This window comes from Netta rufina (genome assembly GCF_964035555.1).
Source record: "Netta rufina genome assembly, chromosome: 1".
Classification (NCBI taxonomy): Eukaryota; Metazoa; Chordata; class Aves; order Anseriformes; family Anatidae; genus Netta; species Netta rufina.
In genome coordinates, this window is record NC_140123.1 from 142628360 (window position 1) to 142644629 (window position 16270).

General features: G+C 37.5%; 1 protein-coding gene across 8 annotated transcripts in view; it reads right to left on the reverse strand.

The window, feature by feature from the left end:
* Positions 1 to 16270, reverse strand: part of ERC1 (ELKS/RAB6-interacting/CAST family member 1) — a 302116-nt gene that overhangs the window by 13257 nt on the left and 272589 nt on the right. For all 8 annotated transcript variants that reach the window (XM_084302886.1, XM_084302887.1, XM_084302892.1 and 5 more), the window contains one exon: positions 5606 to 5794. In XM_084302886.1, coding sequence (XP_084159012.1) covers positions 5606 to 5794 — 189 coding nt within the window. The remainder of the gene's footprint in view (positions 1 to 5605; positions 5795 to 16270) is intronic.

Sequence of the window (16270 nt, forward strand, 5' to 3'; positions counted from 1 at the left end):
AACATTTTAGGCACTTGTCCCACCGAACACTTGACCTTATCCTGAAAGCAATGCTTTTCTCTTTAGATCTCTCTCCAAAGTATGAATAATTAGAGTTATTGACTGACAGTATATATCTCAATTAACATTAATTATACTAATTCCATGCACAAATAAAAACGGACACTGTTATATCAGAATCAACTTATGGATAGTGTTTGTAACTTCGATCAGTATTTAAGAATTATGACACTGATTCCAAGTTCTTATCCTCACCCAAAACATTAATTTACTATAAAAGCTCACGATGCTACATAATGTAATAATTTTAGAGAGATCCCGTATCCATTATTTTCCCAGCTAACCTCAGCAAATGCATTTGCACTTAAAGCAGTATATAAATTGTTGCAATTATTACTTCTAATTTCTAACAGAGACCAGAAGTGGGCTGTTTAACTTTAACATACATTATGCATTCCCATAGGATTACAAATTAAAAATAAATGACATAAATCAGGTGGGGGAGATAACAAGCTAATGGAAGAGCAGTCCAAGAAGGAACACAGGATAAACTCTGAAGTAATGTACTAACTTGGAATTACTCAATGCAAAACCACACAGTAATTTCTTTACAGAAACTAAATAAGTAATTTCTCATAGATGATACAGAAGTAGGAACACGAGATGACTCTGAACAAAGAAGTATACAGGAAGTTTATAGAATAGCTGTTTGTAATTCAGAGTTAAGTTTATCCCACTTAGGATATTGTTTGTATAACAAAATGTGTGTTTAATACTTGAAAAATTCAGCAGGCATATATGCCATTTTAAAACTGATTTTTAAAGCCATGTATATGCAGTCTGGTGTCCTTCTGTACAAAAAGCTTAACATTAACTCTGATGAGAGTGAAATGTGAGTCACGTACGATGTAAATTATGCTGCTCCTTGGAACTAAGCCACGACTAGTTAGCTGATGCAGCAGGTTTTCACTGATACAGTGAAGTCACATTATTATCTTTTTCCTTCCTCTATTTTGAGCAGCCAAGAAGAGAAATTCCCAGTTTCTCAGGAGAGGATTAGTAACCAGGAATCCCTAGACAGTCTGTGCTTTGGCTGAAGTTTGTACACGGGGAGAGGAGATAATGTTGCTTTACTACAAGGGCTCTTCTACGACAATGAAGTTTTTCAAAAGTGCTTCCCTCTCTCAGCTCATGGCCGAAGCTATGGTACAACGCTGGACCAGTAGTGGTGTGAGACTGCCTTCCATTGCAGGTGTCCCCTGAGAGAGTATCTCATGGAAGTAAGCCTGCCCAGCTCCTACAGGCTGCTGTTGATGCCCAGGTGACAATACAAATGGTGCTGGAAACACCTCTGGAGAAACAGGAAGAGGTCTATTGTACAGAAAAAGTGGTGCCTGGGGGTGGGCAGGAATAGCCAGGATGAAGCCTGGATATGTCAGACATGGCTGGGAAGAGCCACTGATGGCAGGGAGCTAGGGAGCAAATGCCACCCCCTACTACTTGCAGGGCTAAGAAAATTATTTTAATCAGACTTTTCTGATATATATATATTTTTTCCCCCTCAGAATGACCTTCAGCTGGATTTGAAGTGATGAGAAACATTTTTTATATTGGTTAAGCTACTGGCGGAATAAATACTGTCGTCTATCTGGTTGCTGTATTAATTTGTCTTTTTAGTTTCTCACACTGCTGCCTTCCAGCCACAGTGCAGCACAGCCCCAACTTATTTAAATGATGGTTTTCAGCAAGTTCCTGTTTCTTTTCCATTCTCCCCTTTTGTAAAGATAAGAAAAAAAACAAAAACTGAACTATAAATAAAAATGTGGAACATATCATTACGTTCTTAATGTCATTTCCTTTCATATAGGAACAAAATCCCTCACTTCAAGGCAACCCACTGAAATGTGAAACGTAGTTGAAGTTCTACAGAGCCCAAGAATATTAACATAATGATATGTTTAGGGCAAAGTGAAAGAAAATATTATATTTAATAGAAATTGCTAGCATAATGCAATTATTTATAATGAATGAATGGAATTTTTATTTCTCAGTGTCAAGATTTGGAACATTCATCCTTCTTTCTGGTAACTCCAATTTTTTAATAAGAAAAGTTGAACAGGACATGAACTAGTCGAAGGAGGACAGTTCCAGCAACAGTGCTGGCTAAAATGTTTGGGTATATTGGGTCAGAACTGACTCAGAGTAATATTTTCCACCACATGAATAACTTAACGACATGGTTCGAAGCACCGTAGATTCCCTACTGCCCACAACTTAGTCTCGTATACCCAGTTTAGATTAGTTTTTGAGATACCATATACTCGTAAAATACTGCCTTCAGGACTTCATTAAAAGTGCACCAAAATTTTACTACAGTAATGCAGCTTTAGAAAATGTCTTTGAAAAAATGCCAACAAAGTTAATTCAAACAATTATATAGCATTCTGGTCCCAGATTTTGATTAAAATCAATTGAAGTCACTAAGGAATACAGTTGAACTCAATGGTATCATAAAGAAACTATTATACATGAAAGGTACCAATTATCAATCAAACTTTGAGAATCCACAAAATTATTTATGTGGCAACGTAATCCCCTTTGAACTACGGTGTTGATGCTGGCAGATGCTTTTCCAACAATGACTTGTACATTAGTTTCCGTGGGTCACTGCATATGTGCTAGAAGAGTGAAAATCTTCCATCTACTTCATACACTGGTTTTACCTACCAAAAGAAGCCACAGAAAACTCCTACTATTTGTACCCAGATCTGCCCAGCAGGTATGAAAAATCTAAACAGTATTGACTACGAAACTCATCAATCTAAAGAGTATTGACTATTGAAACACAGCAGGACCAACTTTCACCAATAATAGTTGCTGGACTGGGAGATCACAGCTCTAAAAGCAACAGCATGAAAATGAATTCTCAGCTATTTGTTAAAAAAGAAAAAAAAAAACACAAACTACTATATAATCTAATTGGTGAGAAGTGGATACATTGGCATCACTCTTAAGTGTCATTGGTTTTCAGTTAAATGTATCCTCCCTAACTATGGTAACACTTCTTAACGTTCAAGAGGATTAATTTTTTCCCACTGAAGCTTGTGAAGCATTATCTACAGATCATATTAGAAGGGACAGGAGAGAATTTAATGCACTGGATTTGAAGTCATTTACAAAACTCATTAAAATTCCAAAGATGCAAAACGGGTATTCTGTCGTGGGCTTCTGCAAATCTGGAGAAATTACCCCTCCCTCCCATGGGAATACTTTAAACACAAAGGAAATTCTGCAGTTAGAAACAGAAAGGCTCCACAGAAGATAAATGAAAAATGTGGTTTGCAAATTGAAATGTATCATTAGTTTGTATTTTCCAATTGAAGCTTGTTAAATGCAATCTAAGTGAGCATGGGAAAGCAGAAGAGACTGCTACATTTTATTTTAGCAAATATTAATGATATATGGCAATCACAAATGGAATAGTAACTTTAAACAACTGGGGGGATAGTAATGCACAATTAAGGCAATAATGGGAGAGGACAGAAAAATCTAAAGACAACTTAGATAATTTCTTTTCTCACAATTTACATTTGAATGCTTTCTTCACTGGGTAACCCATAAATGTTGCTAGTAGACTGGCACAGTTCAAATAACCTTTTATTAGACCAGTACACAGAACTGGAAAAAAACAGGTAACTGTTTTGGGTAGACTGTTTATTCAGAAGGACTTGCCAAAGAAAACCTTTTCCATTTTCTTCACCTATGCCTCTTGATTATAGAATCACAGAATGTCCCAAGTTAGAAGAGACCCACAAGGATCATTGAGTCTAATTCCTAACAGACCTAATAGAAGACATCACCTAGCCACACAGGTCTTATATTCAAAGACTGTAACAGATAGCAGACTAGCCAATTTCAGGTGTATCCAAACTTTGCCCACATACAGCCTTTATTTTTTGTTGTCAGAGATGGCCTCCCATACCAGTTTTACATTCATTGATTCATCTCAATCTGAAAGACATGGTGATTCAAAATCATGTGCCTCATGTTTTGATCTATAATGTAGAAGCTGTACCTCTTTAATATATGAGGATGGCATGCATTATACTGAAAACCTTTTAATCCTGGATCAGTGAGTACAAAATCCCAGAGACAAAAAAATGCTGACTTGGTGCATAGGGGATAGCAGGGTCTGTTGGAAAAAGGAATGTGCCAAGCCTATAGAGACAAATGTAGATATTGAGTGAGGCACACAGCACATGTTGAATCAAGGAAATGTATGAAGACAGGTAGAAAGACAGAGACCAACTGTCTTGTACCATCTAGGTCCTGTTACAGGCATATTTATCTCTAGAGGTCTGCTCTTCTTTCTGAACTGTTAGATGTGCTCCTGTTGGCTTCCTGTAATTTAGTTTCCGAGCTGCTGTCTCAAACTTTTGAACAAAAATTCAGCCTTGAATTGAAGGAAACATGCTTAAACATCACAGAAGAAGAAAACCAGAGCTGAAGTATTCAGGTTAGACTCAAGATAGTGTTCACTGACCTGCAAATCCCCTTTTAATTACATTGGCCTTGCACTGTTTCATCTACATACTGGGTGTGGTGTATGTATATATATATACACACATACATATACATGGAAGTGAATAATTTAGTAAAAGAATTGGCATTATAATCCAAAGTCAGGGTCAAAAGGATAAAATTAGTCACATCTATTTCTGGTACAAACTTCTTATATTCATTTAACTAATGTGTTTGTAATATAGGAGTAAAATTAAAAATTAAAGTGTTGAAATAGGAAGGAATGAGAAAAAAGGGTTGTGGAGAATGATGGATTATAGTATGAAAACAAGAGATAAAAACTGCCAGTGAAGGGATTAAGGAAGGCAAGACATCACTAGAGTTGGGAGAAAGGAAGATTATTTCTGCAGCTGAATTATAGCTAGATTGACAGTCTTTGTAGAGACTTCATCAGAGAAGCTGTTATTAAACCCTTTCAGTTCAGTATTCCAAAACTTCTGGAAATACAGTGTTGGATTTCTGAAATCACTCTATGTGTATGTATGTGTGTGTGTTCACATGTGCATGGGTGTGTTGCACTTAGCACAATGGGTCCAAATCTCAATTCAGGTATCTGGGCAAGGTGGTAATACAAAAAAGTATTGATAGAACATACTACTGCAGATGGTAACACTGGTTATATTTACGTAAAGTGTGTGACTCATAAAAATGTGCCAATTAAAATATAAATGATTAATGTCCTCTAAAAAAGATTTAAGATCCCTATCACTATGTTAAGTTATAAAGTACAGCGAAAATCTGTTAACAGGTAAAACATGGCAAAAGTGGTATCTTGTGTTAGTGGGTTAGATTTCCCTTGTGTGTAAATATATGTCCTCAAACAGGGAAAAAAGGCAAATAAAATTCCACAATAAATATTAAAGGCAATTTCAAAAAGCATTGGCTCCTTCCTCCAACCGAACAGTGGGTCTTTGCTACCTGTTTTCATGACTTAAGGAATGATTTCACGTTTTGATGTGGTGCATCACTAAGACCTACACCAACATTTCAGGCTTTTGTTCAGATCTTCAGATGACAAACTCACCTGCTCCTGGGACATATTCTGCAGCTCTTTCTCCCAAGCTGTCCGGTCATCATCCAGGTGGTAGGAAGCAGGTGGGGTGAGTCCACGCAGAATCAGGGGGTCACGGTCATGGCAGAGGGCTGTCAGATGTCCAATGTATAACTTCAACTTGCTGCGATTCTGATCGAGTTCTAAGAGGGGCTGAATTGTCTGAAATAAGAGAACAGAAGAAGTCAAGAACTGTCTGAGACACAAGCAATGATGAAGGAAAAGATCAAGGGCAAGGTTACATACTTGTTCAGCTTTATACTGAAAGAAACCTGAACACTCTCCCTCCCCACAGTATTCCTATCATATAGTCGCATAACCATCCAGCACTGAGGCAGAAAGAGATGAAGGACATCAGGAGCAGAGAAAGATGACAGCCATCTTATTGATATATGAAATAATGATGATATGGGGAGAAAAATGAAACAGTATGAATTAAATGGATTAAGTCTATTGATTATCCAGCAGCACTCAGTCAGCTATTTCCACTCCCTTCTTTAAAGAAAATATATTTTTTTGGATTAAAGGTGCCTGTCAACAGTAAAAGCAAGTGCAATTGAGATTCTCCCTCATTTTAAAAATAACCATTTCACTATTACATAAGTATGCATTAAACATGTTCCAAAGAGTGAAATTTCCAATGATGTCAAGTTGCTGGTTTCAAAGATGAACATCTCTCTATGGTAGAAAATGGAGAGATGTATCTTAAACAGAAAGTCTTCTATTAGTTTTGAAAAGGTGATGACTTTCAATTACTATTGCAAGCCAGATTCTACACAACAGACTAAAAACATAAAATCAAAGAACTCTAATAAGTACTATTTTATTTCATTATACATTACCTAATCTGAATGCTCATTGCAAGCCCTGGCATCATCCAGTTCCCACAAAAATTATCAGAAGAGCCATTTTTCATTTGCTTTACTAAAAAATAGAGTTCAAATGGATAAATACATATGTGGGAACCCTCACTATATCCCCACCCAAACTATTTCATATTGTTCTAGGTATTCATGGGCATATATTCAAAAGTGCAGTATACAAAGCTTTGACTCTAAGGTTTGCAGCTGATCAAAAATTAAAGAAGAACCAGGCACTGTGCCTCCACTCCATAAAATGAGGTGTTGAAGCTATAAGCACTGATGCGCACCAGCTACAAGAGTTGGAAAGCCTTGCTACAGTGCTGGCAACTTGTCTTTGTGTTCCCAGGCAGAGGCTGCACCTGCTCTCTGCTAACAGGCTTGGGATATCTTTTCAGTAGGACACCTCTGACCCCACTAATGAATAAGGAGTGAGATAATCTCTGAGTCAACAGAAACAGGGTGCTGGCACCACTTTCAACAAAGACCCTGGCTTCGAGCCCTTTTAATAAGGCTGTCAGGGCTCACTTATTTTGTTTCTAACACTGTTCTACATGGATTAATTTCTGTAGAGTGAGAGGATCTGAGAGCATTGGCTAAGCAGCTAACTAATGTCAAACTCCTTGTCCCACAGAGAGCCAGCTGCGCTTGACAGCCGACAGCAGAACATCAGGGTGGCGGCAGCGAAGACAAGCCAGCAGCAGCCAGGCTGAAGGGACAGACAAGAAACCTGCAAAGAGAGTAAGCTCGCATGCCCTGTTATAAACCTTACCACTATGTGTGGCCTCGGGGCAACATCTGTTTACAGATATGAACACGTATAAAAATATGGTTTGGTGTATCAAGACTGCAAACTGCTGCAGGGCAGAATACTGTTCTCTTGTAGAGGGCAGTAGGAAGGGATATTTTAGTAACATCAGCACAGTCACACTTCACTTCCATCACCAAGTACAATGTTCTTTAACCAATTGCACCCATCAGCTTTGGTTGCTTGGTGAATTTACATTACCCATCTCAGTTTCTTATAATGTGGATCATGTGGATTATGATCTGAAAGTGCACTGCCTATACAGGTGTAAAAAAAAAAACCCTGTGACATTTCTAATTTAACTGATGTCTTTCCTTACTATACCGTTTCTCCGCAGGGGGGAGAATGATGGGAGATCATACCCTGAAAAAATACTGTTTCATTAAAATGTGGAAAATAAGTCGTCAATGTCTAATAAAGCTGACCAATCAACACAGTAGGTGCCTTGTATTCTCTTACAGATAACACATTCTATCAAATATCCATCCGATGTGCAAATTCCACTCTGTAAAGACCTGGACTTGCCAACCTTCCTGACTGTTCTTTGTGATAAAGAGAAAGCAGAGCTATCTGGCAAGTAGTGATGGAAGACTTTAATATAAGAGTTGAATTTGATTGCTTGGGGATGTTCTTTCTGTACCCTTCCCCCTTACCTTGAGCAGCACATTTCTCCCTTTCTGGAGATAGGCCAAATGAGGCGTGTGAAAGTTCTTAACTAGCAGCGCTCCCAAAGCTGTTCACAGAGCAATCATTTCTCTCACTTGGGATCCATTAAACCCTGCCAGTCAAGTAGGAAATGCCCTTCTATTTGCGTTCCTGCCGTATCTACTTTGAACTAGACACTTAGCAAAAGGCACCGTGCTTCCCACGCAGCAGAGCTGCCACTGTCTTATCTCAAGAGGGTGTAAGAGCACTTGCTAAGTGGAAAGGCAGGGCAGTACTGGACGCATAAACCACATCATGCTCCCATGTTCAGCTCAGAGCTGTAGAGCTTTCTAAGAAAACAACGGGGAGACAGGCCAAGCCCAGGAATCTCTTCTGAAGCAGCCAATCTTCATTAGTCGCACTGATACGTTTGGACCATCCTCATCAAAGCATGGAATGAAGTCTGCTTAATGTACCACCTAGTTCTGAATATTGCAAATAGCCAGCTATGTGTGAAAGTTCATTTCACTAAAAAAAGCAGTCACTACAATGCTGAAGTGGAGACACAAAATGCCTTAACAAATCTCTGATACAAAACCAAAGCATCTCTTCTACCAACAGAAACAGACATTTGGGAAGGTGTTTCCAAACAAATCCAACTTGGAAACAACATGCCCAGTCTTTTCTGAGATTTCACACACACAAAAAAACCTTTGAGCATGACAAATAGGAGTCTATTTGTAGCTCTGCAAGCCATTATGACAAAAATACGCTTTAGAATAAAATTAATACTGCTTCTTCAACTGTAGTTCTGCTGTTGCTGTACAATGGTCAGCTTAAATATAGGCAACTGTATTTAAAAGATTTTATGATAAAAGCCTGCATTTAAATTCATATATGCATTGCATAGATAAGAAAAGGTACTAGTAACCGAATCTGGCTGGAAAGACTTATCTAAATGTTTAGTCACGCTTATTGTGAAAGATGAATACACCTTAGATACAGAGACTGTTGTGTCTAAAAGTTTGTCTGAACAGTGTCTAATGTAAATATGCAAAAACACGTAGGTAGTTATATGAGAAAGAAAGCCAGTGAATGGGTGGTATAAGTGCAGCAGTGTCGAACTGAGACAAATGCGATATTGACTATCCGTAAATGTCTGCAGAGTAAAGTATGGTTTTAATCAACATGTAATAGGACTCAGCCACCACAACCACCAGCTTTAAATTACTGGTTCTCCAGGCAAAAGGACTAATGACCCAGTCACCTTTCTCCCTGCTAGAATTCCCTTCTTCTCCAAAGGAAGCAACCACTTTTCTTTGCCAGAACTAACTAATTAACTTTAGTTAGTTAACTTCAGAGAATATGTTTTAAATTTCTACTTTGCAATAAATCTGCAGCTCCCCATTTGGAGTGGAAGGAAGTCTTTTATGTGTCCAGTCTGTTTTTCCATTTGCATCTGTTGATCTAGAAAAAAGTTAGTTGCTTACAGAATCTCCTTACCCCTCAGAATCATGCATATGGATCAACAGCCGTAATCCTTTTTCTTACAGAAACATACCTCTGAATCCTCTGGGCAAACAAAAAGAAGAAAGTAACATCTTGACACAGCAGTGCTAATACAGAGTACCATGCATACACTTGGCATTGGCATGACTGCTGTCATTAGCTTGCCTATGCTGCTTGCAACGTAATGTTGCATGCATTTGTATTCACTACAGAATGCAACAAGGCAGAGTAATGTAGATATGTGGTCTTCATTTTGCAACCAAATAATTCAGTAAACTTTTCTCCACTTACCCATACATATTTGAGAGAATCTCTGAAGAACAGCTATACCAAGAAGAAAATGAAGAAAATAAAATGGAACTGATAAATAATCTCAGGGTCAAAGTAAATAAAGTGAGATCAAAATATAACTAGATTTGCAAAAGTGTTTGAAAGAAGTGTGCATGGAAGGAATCAGGAAGTTTCCAAGGAATTAACCGGTTTGAGTAATGCTCTAGCTTGCTAGCCTGGTCTGTGGACCTTGACTGTACTTTGTAGATTCTGCAAAGGCACAAAACCAATGACAACGATGACACCTTAAAAACTTCAGACTGGATATAGCAAATAGGCTTTGAAAAGAATCAAGTTAAATCGGGTAGCCCTTTATCTCGTATCTAGCACATTTATCATGCAAGCACAGCAAATTATTTTCAGCTCCAGTTTTTAGCCTTTGTTGCTTACAGACACTGCCCAACAAAACTTACATGTACTTCTCAAACTACCGTTACACAGAAGATGGGCTTGAAGTCTCAGTAAATAGAGACTTGATTTGTTAAAAAGAAATTATTCCAAGGAGGACCTGAAAAAGCCAACAAAAGATGGAACAGATCATAGTGGGCCCTCAGATGCCTAAAGAAAAAAAAGTCTCCTGTATCTGGGTTTTGTTACAGATATCATCATAAAAGAAAATTTTGCCAATATAGCAAAATTTCTCGTATTGTAAGATATGGAAATAAACTAAGAAACAGAATGATACAGTCTGGAAGTATTTGCATGGCAAATTGAATTATGCCTTTTCTCTGCTCAAACCATTTGTGTTTGTTTGGCAACAAATGCAAGGGTTCAACTATGATCATCGTGCAACCATTGAATGCAGTGGAGTTTTATGAGGCATGAATTTGGCTCAGAAAGTGCAAAGCTTTCCCAAATTCAGAACAATTTATCACTGATGTCTTCCCTTCATTATTTTAAATGGAAACAGAAGAAAGTTCTCAAAAAGACTCTGCCTGACCTCAGTTCAGTTCAGCTCAGTTCACTGCTGTGCAGAGATACTTGGTTTCTTCAAGAGACCACAATACAAAGGCTCAAGGACAGGCTCAGTTTTCTTTAGATTTGTTTTAGAGACAAAAATGGATTTAAATCTAACCTTCATCATTTTCTCCTCATAAAACAAAACAAAACAACATGCGTGAGGAGGTGAAAGAGATTCTGGCTATTTTGACAGAGCTGTCTTACTCAGTTCATTTCTGACAGAATCAATTAGGAAGTCATTTTTATAAAGCAAATTCTTTCTGAAATTTTTATACACCATGAACAAATCCCATGGATTAATGATTTCCAGAGTTCACCCTCTTCATCTTGGGAAAAGTCCAGACCAGAAGAATAGAAAAAGCACAAAACAGGGAAAGTAGATTTTTGTTCTCTCATTTAAGTAAAATCTTTTTTGCCATAATGTAGGTGAATCAAATAATTGAAGTGGGTTGGTAGGATTCCTAAAGCACTGAAAAAATATTTCGAAAATATTTTTCTACATAACAAATCCAGAAGTGCTTTTTCATAACACTGGCAACTTTTGCTTACATGGGCTGTGAAGCAAAATTTTGTGGGGAACCATGTGCGGAATAGCAGGGACTACTAGAGATCAGAACTGAAATACACTGGCAGGACTGTGTGAAGCTTATAATTGGCACATTGGGAAATACTAAAGTTCAGCAAGGGGGTACTTCAGCAGAGCTGAAAGGTTTCTCTACATACGGCGACTCCAGCTTGAATTTTACCTGTTTCACCAGTCCCTTGCTTTCAAAAGCAAGAGCATTCACCGAAATCCTCACCCACTAAATATAACTAACTGCTCTATGCACACATGGCATCTCTTTCTTCTGTAACAGCCCATATGTCTCTTTCCTAGTTGAGTCAAAGGACAGAAATTTGTGACTTAATTGCAAGATGAGATCAGAACATGCAAACTCAAATGTTGTATTTATTTGTCTAAGTTTTCTTTTGTTTTCAAAATCTCTTGGGAATCTATCAACCCAGCAACTTAACTCTCCCAAAAACAGGTGGAACAAAGCAGAGTAAGGTCTACAGAGAATCTAACATCTTCCACTGCTTTTTAATATGTCAATATCCACTTAATTTGAGAGTGTCATTCCTATAAGTTTTGATAGTTACCAGGTGAAAATTTTCAATAATAAAATTGATTACAGAAAGCTGTGAAACTGGGTAGTCAAACTTGGGATACTGAAAATTAGGATATCATCAAGAAAAAAAAAAGTATTCCTGTAGCCAATGAAAATGGTTCAACAAGCAAAGTGCTCACAGCTTGTACAATTAAACCGTGGACTTAAAAAAGCATCCTCTTGATCAAACTTCTGAAGATACAATTAAGGAAGTGAAAGTTTTGATTTCACAGAACACATTTTATTCAGATTCCTTCATCACAAGAATATTGCAACTTGAGAATATGTAACATCAACCTGCTTGTATTTTTAATCTGTTAAAATTTTCTAGCACTCATTCTCTTATTAAGAGTGAACAAGAAAGCACATATATTCCTTGCTATGCTGTAGTTTGTCTATTACTTCTTCCTATTACAAGAGATAAAAGGAAACAGCAGCTAAAATGCTTTTGTTTGAAAGCCGAAAATTTTATCACATATACTGGGAGAATCTGTCCATGTGAATGCTTATGTATCAGGGACTGCATTCTTTCGTCTCCCTGCTGTCTGATACATTGTTAATGGAAAACAGAAGGCATTTCTTAAGTAGTCTACCAGAGAACACAATCAGTGCTCTTCCTGTTCAGATGAACTATAACCTCCCTGTTCATGGGCGATACGAATCTTCGTCTCGTCCCTCTCTAACACTGAGTCTTCATTCAGTTGTTTCAGCTCTCTACCTGCTACATGACACTTTCAAAGCAAAGCCACATGAAGCCACAGTCTGCCTGGTTTGTCTGTCATCAAGATTTCCTTGTGGAATTCTTTGCTCTCCATTCAAATGCAAATTTCCATCAATAAATATAAATATACACATATAAATATCTATATAAATTCTTCTCTATAAGTTGCATTAAATTAACAGATGTAGTTGGATTGCCTGTGGTGAGACTACTATGAGTTGGAACCTGGCATCTCTGTCAGTAATTACAAACTTCACCAGCCAGGAAAATACAGCGTCTAGGTTGGCTACATGCCCTTATCAGTTTTTATTTTAGTCATATTTCTCTCAAGCTTGTTTTCATAGTTAATAAATTGGAAAGCAGGTTTGGGCTTGGTTCTTTCTCTACTCTAATGCTGTTCATCCTCCCTCATTTCTTTTCTCCAAACTGCACTGGCACACCCCGGCTGGCTGCAGCTACTCCACTCCTGTCTCTATCCCGTCTATGAGTGCCAGAGCTCAACTTCACTCTCCTTTATGCTACCAACAGCATACTCACAGTGAGCAGAAGCTTCCTCCATGGTTGCACACTGGCATGTGGATGAAGGCTATAAGAAATCTAAATGACTAAGTAATTGGGAGATAGTACAGACTATCAAAAAAGTCTGTAAGTGACAACGCTCTCCTGGAAGCAGCCAGAAACAAATAAAAATGTTTGAGTATAGAATTCTTACTTGCTACAAAGAACAAGCTGTGAGTAGAAGAACATATTGAGCTGTAAATCAGAAAAGAAAATAAGACACAGACCTGGAATAATCTGATTTGGTAGATATGAATGATAGCCTCTTTGCAATTGTTTTGCTGAAAAGCTCAAATCTCTACAAAAAGAAACCAGCCATCTGTTTTGAATGTTTTAGAATATAAGTATCTATTTGTGTTCTACTTTGATCTGTAAGAATAATAGGAAGACAGTGATACAATCCAGTTACACCTCTGTTGTGAGTGCTTAATTCATCCCAGAACTGCAGATTACAAAATTCCATCTGGAAATCTTAGCCTTATCTTTCTGGGATCAGAAAGAAGACTAACAGTGTATCAAGATCAATTCTTTTGTGCTGGTAGATAAAACATTCTTGGACAGAGAATATATTCTTCCAATATAAAATAGTTACTAAGATAGCAAAATAGTATAGTTAAAAAACCAAGCTAACAAAAGAACTGTTCCCAGGGAAAGGACTGGGAGCAGAACTTAATGCCTTTTTAAGGATAGCATTCTTCTCAGGCTGGCCCATCCCAGTCTAACAATACTCTATTTACTGGCTAAAAGATTGCATGCCAGTACAGGAACAGAATAAGAGAGAAGGTGGAAAGGAATGGTTTCCAAACTGGGATGACAGAACATTAATCATATAACAAAATACTAAGGTTGATTTCACTAACTCTTAAATTGGTCACTCCAACGAGATGGGATTGTTACTTACACTGAAATAAGAAAGTCACTGCAAAAGGCTTTTCATTATTCAGTCATTACAGTCAAAATGCTTGAAAAGTCTTGAAAAGAATAGATAACTGTTTGATAGGTAAATCAAACATTTTGATTTTGAACTGTACTTCTTGAGTGAACAGCTGTCAGTCTATGCACCCTCCTTGTGCCTCCTTGCCTGAGCTTGATGGCAGAGAAGTCTTTCAGTTTCATAATTAACAATGACGCCCACATAAACAGGACTCCAGAAAAGCAGGGATGGAAGGCAGGTCCTGTGATTAACCAGGACAACTGTATTCAAAGTGCTACCCTTGTAAGGATTAATTAGTTACATCATCTTATTGGAGTGCATCGCACCAGGGTTCTTACTGCTACAAGTTTAGCCCATCTGGAAAGTGGGAGTGAGGAGTCCTGACTGTTACAGTATGACAAAACAAATCTGGCATCTTATCTCTCAGTCAGGCCAAGCGATAATGTTTAAATAAAGTAAGATTATTTCATGTAGCCGCCTTCAAATTTTGCACAGTGAATGTCTCTAAGGCAAGGCACATTCTTTCACAGTGATTTTACACATATGAAAGAACTATAACAGATATAATACAGATACACCACACAATTAATTTGTAGATTTTTATGGAGGAAGAAATAACCCTTCGGAAAACAAAAGATGACAATGAAAAGGGAGAGAGCTGTCTAAAGAGCTTTGTTCAGTATGCTATAATTGGAGCTCCTTCAAATATTTAACACATGGGTTAATGGGTTATTATCCCTTTTTTTGTGAAGGAATAGGATCTTGGAAAGAAAAATAAAATAATTAATAAATCAAGTTGAACACAAATCTAACACAATTTTGGGAACAAATTCAAAATGAGGTATCAGAATCACCATTATACCACTGTAACAACACAGTTTTAGGATGTTGTGTAATAATATTACCTAGCACTTATGTAGCACTTTTCCCAAGCAGAACTTACACTTCACAAAAACTTCAGCTCATTTTACGATTACAGAATTTGAGACAGAGAGAAAGAAAAGAAGCGAGTGGTGGGAGACAATGCCAGGAAAGAATTTATCTTCTGAATCGTGGTCTAGTACCGCATCCAGTAAAGTATGTTGTAATATGAGTCAGGCATGAAAGCTTGATTTTTTTGACCTAACAATTAAAAAGACCATACTGAAAATAAATTTATTTAAAAAGCATCTGCAGAGAAGTTTATTAGCTCACAGTGTAGTAAGTGACAAGACTGAGAACCTAAAAGAATTGTGACAGTAGGATGAGCAGCCCTCTACATTCTGCAAGCATAAAATGTGCTTCATGTTGAGAGAAAGATCACATTTATGCAGTGAATGAATGTCCATGTAATCATCTGAAAATGGATCTCATCATGAATAAGATATATCCTTTGCTGAAGGAAATCAGTATATTTATTCAAGCACCAAAGAGTGCATGAAAAAAATGAGTATTCCTCTCAAGCTTCTCAAGGTACAGGCACTTTTTCTTCTGCAGTGTTCTCAATAAGAAGTTCATGGGTGTTAGCAACTGTGGTAAGGGTTGCATTAAGTCCTGAGATGTCCTATCCTATCTCCCTCAATATCATTACTTCTGTCCCTCTTACTCTACCATCATACTAGCCACAGCTCTTCAGACTACTGTCATTTGTCTCCTACTTCTGCCATCATCCTCTAAATCTGTATGAATAGCTAGGTGTGCTGACTGACTAGGTGCCCATGCTTATGCATTTCCTTTCAGCTGTCAGATGGAAATAAATAAATACCCCCTCAAAAGAAAGAAAAAGGAAATCATGAATGTTCATCTGGGGCATTCCTGAGGGTGAGAGAAAATTGGTCTTCAGACACCAGAAACATGGCTTACAAGCTTGAGCATTCAGTTGTTGTTTTTGTCTGCATCTGCTTGTATCAACTTCTCTGGGAGCATAACTCTTTCTATTGTTTTTACTTCAAGACTTTTTAATACCTTTATCCCAACAGAAGGAACACAGAAAGGTCATTCAAGCTACATTACCCTTGAATAGTCACAAATGTCTATTTAGTATAAGACTGTTTTTGGAAACAATTTATTCACAAGAGATGTCCTTTAGAATATTATAATCTCATGATGAGAAACTATACCTTAAAAAAAAATCAAACAATTCGTTTCACAAAATCACAGAATGGCCAAGGTTGGAAGGAACCTCT